We start from the raw sequence: 7,324 nt of genomic DNA on the forward strand, positions 1-7,324 counted from the left end.
TATGGAGAAATGAGGTCGGCCAATCTGACTCTTCAAATCCCTCTTCCAATTATATTCAATGGCTATCTCAAGTGTTGGATTTTGGTGTCTTGTATTTTGCTAGTCCATATACTTATAATTAAGTTGTATTTGTAATTGGATCAGGATTTTGGGACAATTACTTATACAAGGATAAAATTTTAACTATATAGGGATTAAGATTTTAGGTTTCTCTATAAATAGTCTCTGTGGGATAATTTAGACGAATGTACGGGGTGATTGGAGAACCCACCCTGGGGATAGGGATTAGGTCAAGTAAAGGGGTAACACTTTGTGAGGTATGAGAGTGGTGTGAGGTTTCCTGGAAATGGTATAACTTTTTTTTTCTCTAGTGGACATGGGCAAGATTCTGCCGAACCACGTTAAATTCCTCGTGTGCGTTTTTCTTGCATTCTTTTTCGTTCTTGTTTGTGCTTCTTTATCTGCAACATCAAGTATCTCAACCTATGGCCAACGATATACTTGGATTTTCACCTCTCGTATTTCTTTTGTTGCCAAACCAACCTATCCTGAATGATCATTAAAACAGTCTTTCAAAACGACTAGTGATGATTCAAATCTAAAGAAAAAGTCCCTGTAACCATCACCATTGTCTTAGTTCCAGTGCTCATCCTAAGACATATTTCTTGTTTATGTCAGCCCGCAGCCTCGAACCGTTGCAATATACTGCAAATATAGATGGTAAATTCAAGGTTGAATGCTTGGTTTGGCATTTGAGGGAGGATAGAGATGTTGTCAACCTCCTAAGTTGGATCGTAACTAGGGCCTTCTGAGGACCAAATTCGACTAGGAGATTACCCACTAAAAGAATGTTGAGAGTGAGTCTCCGGTGTCAAATGTGTGACTCGATGACACTGGACTATATGCTTTCTATCTAGTGCTTAGTCTTTGTAGAAGATACACGCAAGTACCACTGCGTGTTTTTGATATATCTTTTTTTTTTGGTAATCAAGCTTTCATTAATATGAAGGGGCAGGAAATGAAACTGAACATAAACTCAGTAACCAATCAGAGGAACATGGCCAATAACTCGGGCCGTGAACCGAGTGGGCCTTCCGTGCTAGATGATCCGCAACACAGTTGGATCTTCTAGAAACATAAATGGGCTTAAAGCCCAAAAATCTACTACCTATAAATTTGATGTCTTCAATTACAGGTAGTATAAAAGTGGGAGGTAAGGCTGTTTCGGATAAGAAACTCACTAGAAGCTGAGAGTCAGTTTCTATCTCCACAAATTCAAAGCCATTAGCTATAGCTTCTAACATCCCTGCTCGCATGGCCTCGGCCTCCCCCTCAATCACTGATGAGAATGATTTGGGTATGGATGCTGCCACTAGAGGCTTTCCTTCCCAATCTCTGATGATAATCCCCATGCCTCCCTTCTTTGTTTTCTTTTGCCAAGATGCATCGGTATTCACCTTCACAAAAGGGTGATTTGGCCACTTCCATTCAATTCTTTCCTCTACAATGTTCTACTTTCAGTTGTGGCACTTTGATTCACCTTCTTGACCGATGTCCAATATTCTGAGTGTGCTTGGATCGCCATTTGCATTACTTCAGATGGTGAATACAATGATTCGCCAGTTACCCTTGAATTTTGTGCTTTCCACAAGGACCATAAGATAAAGGATATCAGACTTTTCACTTTTTCTCCTTCCTTCTTCTCAAGTACTTGTAAATCTGCCCAAGTCTTCATCCAATCGGCCAATGTGGTGAATTCTCTTTGGGAGCTTCTCCATGATAATGGACTACCAAACCACACTGCTTTGGCAAACTCACAATGGAGAAGAGTATGAGTAATGGTTTCTTCCTCTATCCCACAAGCTCCACAAAGTTGGTCCACTTTCATTCCCCTCTTGTTTAGTTCATTGGAGATGGCTAAACTGTCATTACATGCTCTCCACAAGAAGTTCTTCACCTTGGGAAGAGTTTTACACTCCCAAATATCCATCCAATTTGTTGAGTTCATCTTTTCCCAGTTATGCACCTTAGAAGAGGATGGAGTTCTTTCTTCTTCTCTTTCTTGGATTTTTTCAAGCAATCTATAGGCTGTTTTCACGACAGAAAATGTACCATCGGTGCTAGCACCCCATACTTGAGTGAGTGTCTTGGGACGGAAATAGAGATAATGGTATGCTAAGTATTGCATCAGCCTCATATGGTAAAAAATACCTCTTTATCTTTTCTTCTAACCATGTTCAGCTATGAGGATGAATGATATCCGCTACCATCTCGATGTCACATTCCTCAGGTTTAGGAGATGTAACTCTAAAGTTATCGAAACCTGGCACCCATCTTGCATCCCATATACTCACTTGTGTTCCTGTGCCCACCTTCCATAATAAGCCTTGTTTAAGAACCTCTCTTCCTTCTAGTATGCTTCTCCATGCCCATGAAGGGTTGTTTCTTGAGTTGGCCTCAAGAAAGGAACAATGAGGAAAATAGATTGCTTTGAAGAACTTTGCCCATTCCGCCTCTAGTTGTGAGAATAACCGCCAAGCTACCTTACAAAGTAGAGCACGGTTATGTAAGAGAGGATCTCTTAATCCAATGCCACCTTTCTTCTTTCCTTTGCTCAACCTCTTCCAAGACATCCAAAAAATGGGATTTTTGTCTTCATTACCACCCCAAAAAATCGTGATGCCTTTGCTTTCACTTTGTCATGATTGCTTTTGGGAATCTTGAAGTGTGAAGTGGTGTAGATGGTGGAGGGTAGTGCCATGGCTTTGAGTAAGACTTCCCTACTAGGTTGGTTCAACAATTTCTTTGCCCAACTATTGAATTTCCTCTCCATATTATCACTCAAAGAATGGAATAACTCAACTTTTGAAACTCCAAAATCCATGGGTAATCCAAGGTACTTTTGCGGTCCATCTCCATATTTGACTTTGAAGATTTTGGAAAACCATCTCTTGATCCTTGATGGTGTGTTGGGGCTGAAACAAAGTGAAGATTTTGTGAAGTTGATAGCTTGTCCCGATGCATGACAATACACCTCCACACATTCCTTCAATGTATGAGCACTTTCCAACTTCACCTCTGAAAATAGAATGCAATCGTCAGCAAACATAAGATTGGTGAGAGATGATGTCCTTCCCCTAATTTTGATCCCTTTGATTTCTTGTGTAAGTTCCTTCTGATTGATGAGGTTGATGAGGCATTGGGAACAGATCACGAAAAGAGCTGGGGATAGAGGATCACCCTGTCTCAAGCCTCTCTCAGGGACAATCTCGAATCTTTCCCCTCCGTTCACCAAGAATGAATATTTCACCGATGACAATGTGTTTAGCACCATATCTCTAAACTTGACACTAAAATTCAACTTTGTGAGAATAGCATCCACAAATTTCCATTCCACTCGATCATATGCCCTCTTCATGTCTAACTTGTGCCATCAAACATTTTTGGCCTTTTTTTCTTCCCTTGAGGTAGTGAAAGGCCTCATGAGCTTTGTAGATATTATCCGAGATCAATCTCCCTTTTACAAAAGCTGACTGTGAAGTTGGGATGATGTCCGGAAGCACTAGATGTAGCCTTGTCGCTAACACTTTGGTTGCAACTTTAACTGCTACTGACCAAAGACTGATTGGGCGAAAATCTTCGACCCCCCTCGGAGTATCTTTCTTTGGTATCAGGCACACTTGAGTATCATTACTTCCTTGTGGGAAGAAACCTGTAGTAAAGAAATTTGATACAAACTTGCACAATTCCTCATGTGTTAGGTCCCAAAATTTCTGAAAAAAAACAGAGGGGGGAAACCATCCACACCTGGGCTTTTAAGGGGTCCCATATCGAACAAGGCTCTCTTGATCTCCTCCTCCAATGGTGGTGAGATGAGGTGTATATTCTGTTCCTCGGTAACTGTTGCAAAAATTCCTTGAAGGGCTGCTTCAATGTGATGGTCCTCCACCTCCTTTGATGTGAATAGGTCTTGGTAATAGTCTTAAACAATTCATAGACCTCCTCCTCTGAAGAACACCATGTACCATTTTCTTGTTTAAGCTTTAGAACCCTGTTGGATCTCCTTCTGGTCACCGTTCTTGCATGAAAGAAAGATGTATTGCTTTCCCCTTCATTTAACCAATCAATTCTAGATTTTTGTTTCCATAATGTTTCTTCACATTTCAAGAGCTCTTCAAGTTCTTTGGACAGCCTGTTCTCCTCCGCTTGTGTATCATTTGCTACCTTTTGATTTTGAAGCTGGGCAAGTTTCTTTTGCAATTTTTGAATGTTAGTTTGTAGATGCCCAAAACATTCCTTATTCCACTTCTCCATGTCTTTTTGACACCAGCTTAATTTCTTGAACAAAATTGGGGGCTCATGTTCATCTCCTGTTCGATTCCAAGCTTGTTGTATAACTGCCTCGCAGGATGGATTATGGAGCCACATAGCTTCAAATCTGAAGGGTCTCTTGCCTTTTGTTACTCTTCCATCTGTGTCAATGGTGAGAGGGGCATGATCTGATGCAATAGCTGCTTCCACAAACACTACTGTTTCAGGGAACTTCAACAACCATTCTGGATTAGCCATGGCTCTATCCAATTTGATCCTTATATTTTCCTTTCCCAATCTCTTATTACTCCAAGTGTATTGTGCTCCATGGGATCCTAGATCAATTAGATTGCAGCCATCTACCATATCTCTGAATTGTTGTATATCCCTAGACCCTTTACATGGGCCCCCACTCTTTTCATGCCATGCTAAGAAAGAGTTGAAGTCTCCTGTACATAATCAATTTTCTGTTCTCTTCTTACTTAACTCAAGTAGTGAAATCCAAACTTCTTGTCTAAGATGCCTAGATGGGTCACCATAAACGAAAGTGATGAAGAAGCTCATATCTTTTGGAAGTGTCACCCAACAATCTATCATTCGAAGAGAAGCTTCTTTCACCGATAATTGAACATTTTTTTTCCAAAACACTGCCAAACCTCCACCCTTTCCAACTGCATCCACTGAAAAACAAAAGTCCATGTCTAATGCTTTTCTTACTTTTTCAATTCTTCTGCACTTAGCTTTCGTTTCCATCAGATAAAGAATGTCAGTACTCCTCTGTTTGGTGAGTTTTGAGAGCACTCGAACTGTGGAGGAACCCACCAATCCTCTACAGTTCCAACTTTGAATAATCATTGTGAACCGTGGTGATGGTCTCCACCATACACCACGGCTTCTTGCATAAGCAGCTGCTCCTCATTAAGTTCAGAAGAGTTCCTCAAAGTCTCGGATTCAAGCTCTCTATTACGCCTTTTTTTTTTACTTAGTTGGGGAAGAGACGGGTGAGTGAGAGGTAGAAGAAAGTGGGGAGTGTTGTGGGCTTGTTGGGTGTGGCCAGGTAGATGGAACTAATTCTATATGGGTTGAAAATAATGGGTTGTGAGGGGGTTGGGTTGGGGATGGGATGGGCTTTGGGCTTTTCATGAGTAGGATTAAAGATTGATTAGTTAAATGGGTAGAGGGAACATCACCATGGGCTGAAGAAATATGTAAAGGGGAAGTGGGCTCGCGGGCTGGGCTTGGGCTTTGGGTTAAATAGGTATTAGGGTGCAATATATTATTCTCAATGGGATTTGGGGTTAGAGTTACGGCTGCTAGGTTAGGGAGGAGAGAGAGAAGGAGGTTGTGTAGCTCGTTGGAGTGTGGGTTAGGGTTTTGAAGTGGTGATGGTGAGGCGGTGGAAAGAAGATTCATCTGTTGTAGTAAGTTGTAAAGGTGATTCTGCAGTTGAAGAGGTGTTGTCACAGAGGAACCGGCCAGATCATGGGGTAGTGGCTGATGTGGTGGGAGGATAGGCGTGCTTTGTTGCTCAAAAGAAACCGAATTCTGCAGAAAGTTTTCTGACATCTGATTTGGTGGTCCCAAATGAAATGAATTCTGCAGATTTTGAAAAACCCTAACAATCGGAACTGATTCTTCCCTGAGATTGTCGTTTCTTCCCTGAGCTTGATGATTGGTTGCTTCATCTTCTCCGTTCTGCCTTTGTGCCTCATCCATTCTTCGCCGGAAAAGGTTCGATTCACCGTAGTGTATCGTCGCTGCTCCTTCAATTAATCTTCGATTCGGCGGTGTTCCCCGAAGGTGAGGTCCGAACCTCAGTCTCCCGCTATTTCTTCCCTGTTCACCGAATAGAGTAGGGCATCTTCTATCCTCATGTCCAAGCACTCCACAAAGGTAGCAGAATGATGGCAATTTTTCCCATTTTATTATTGCAGAATCATGAGTACCTGATCGCCAGCGAAGAGGGATGATTTGTTTCAGAGGTTTTCTTCTGTCAATGGTTATTCTGCACCTGAAGTAGCTGATCTTCTTCCCATATTGAATGCCATCTATCAACATACCCTGTCTAGGTGAGCCTACCATGTCTGCAAGTTGGAATCCCAGTTCTGTGTCGAGGATATCTGATGGTATGTTGTGAAACTAGCACCAAAAATCAATATGATTAAATGTCCAATTTCTTTCTTCCTTCCAGAGTTCAAGAATCAGTGGATTCCCTGCAACAGACCAAGGTGATTCTTCAATGACATTTAACATGTCCTGGGTATGCTCAAACTGAAAAGAATATAAATCTGTGTTTAGTTGAGCAATAATGATTGATTTCACAGTGTTCCAAGCCAGTGGCAACGCCTCGTACACCGATTGTTTTCTATAGTTTTTCCCTGAGATGACGAGCCCCACCAAGGTATTTTCCTTTTTCACCACTACTCTATGTTCCCTTTCTTCGTCAATCTCCAGACCCTCTTCGTCGGAGAGGATGAGCTCTGTTGTTGCATACGACCTTTCTTCAGGATATCTTGCTGGCATAGGACGTTCTCTGCCTCTTCCATGTGTTGCTCTAGTTGGTTCCATACTGTTTCTTCCCTTTACTAGTTTGCTGCCACTGCTAGTAAACCTTAACTAGTTTGTTGCCACTGCTAGGAAAAATAGAGATTCAGATGTGAAAAACACACTCACCTGAGTCTTTAACCACACTCACAGAGGAGGATAACACCACTCACATCGGAGGAGAAAACCACTCACAGCGGAGGAGAAAACCGGTAATGCATTAGTAAGAAGTCGTTTTCTTGGTTTAGACTTCTGCGATTTCAAGTGTTTATCAAGTGTTTATTTAACTTTCCTCTAACGCCACCCCCATTATAATTTTGCCATTCACCCTATTGGACCAGATTGACTCATAGTCCTCTTTACTTTCCCCAAATGGGGAATTCTCAATCAAATCGGCCTACCGTGCAATAGTTAAAGCGCATTTTTTACCCAATGGCAACCAATATACGACATTATGGAAGTATATGTG

At 41.7% G+C, this 7,324-nt stretch overlaps 1 protein-coding gene across 1 annotated transcript; it reads right to left on the reverse strand.

Annotated features, from left to right (window-relative positions):
* Positions 1–3,670: 3,670 nt before the first annotated feature.
* Positions 3,671–4,677, reverse strand: LOC149012061 (uncharacterized). Its single transcript, XM_089158970.1, has 2 exons — positions 3,808–4,677; positions 3,671–3,712 (listed from the first exon to the last, which is right to left on the reverse strand). Exons 1-2 carry the CDS (start codon positions 4,675–4,677, stop codon positions 3,671–3,673), a joined length of 912 nt encoding a protein of 303 aa, XP_089015096.1.
* Positions 4,678–7,324: the final 2,647 nt, after the last annotated feature.

Source organism: Hakea prostrata, chromosome 6, assembly GCF_041222555.1.
Source record: "Hakea prostrata isolate BN-2017 chromosome 6, UWA_Hpros_2, whole genome shotgun sequence".
Lineage (NCBI taxonomy): Eukaryota > Viridiplantae > Streptophyta > Magnoliopsida > Proteales > Proteaceae > Hakea > Hakea prostrata.

What these genes read in the sequence shown, in the direction of transcription:
- LOC149012061 (XM_089158970.1), bottom strand. Translation starts at nt 4,677, where the DNA reads ATGGTAGATGGCTGCAATCTAATTGATCTAGGATCCCATGGAGCACAA. An exon ending in GGGACCCCTTAAAAGCCCAG is followed by an intron (nt 3,713 to 3,807) that starts GTGTGGATGGTT and finishes TCTTTACTACAG; the next exon opens with GTTTCTTCCCACAAGGAAGT.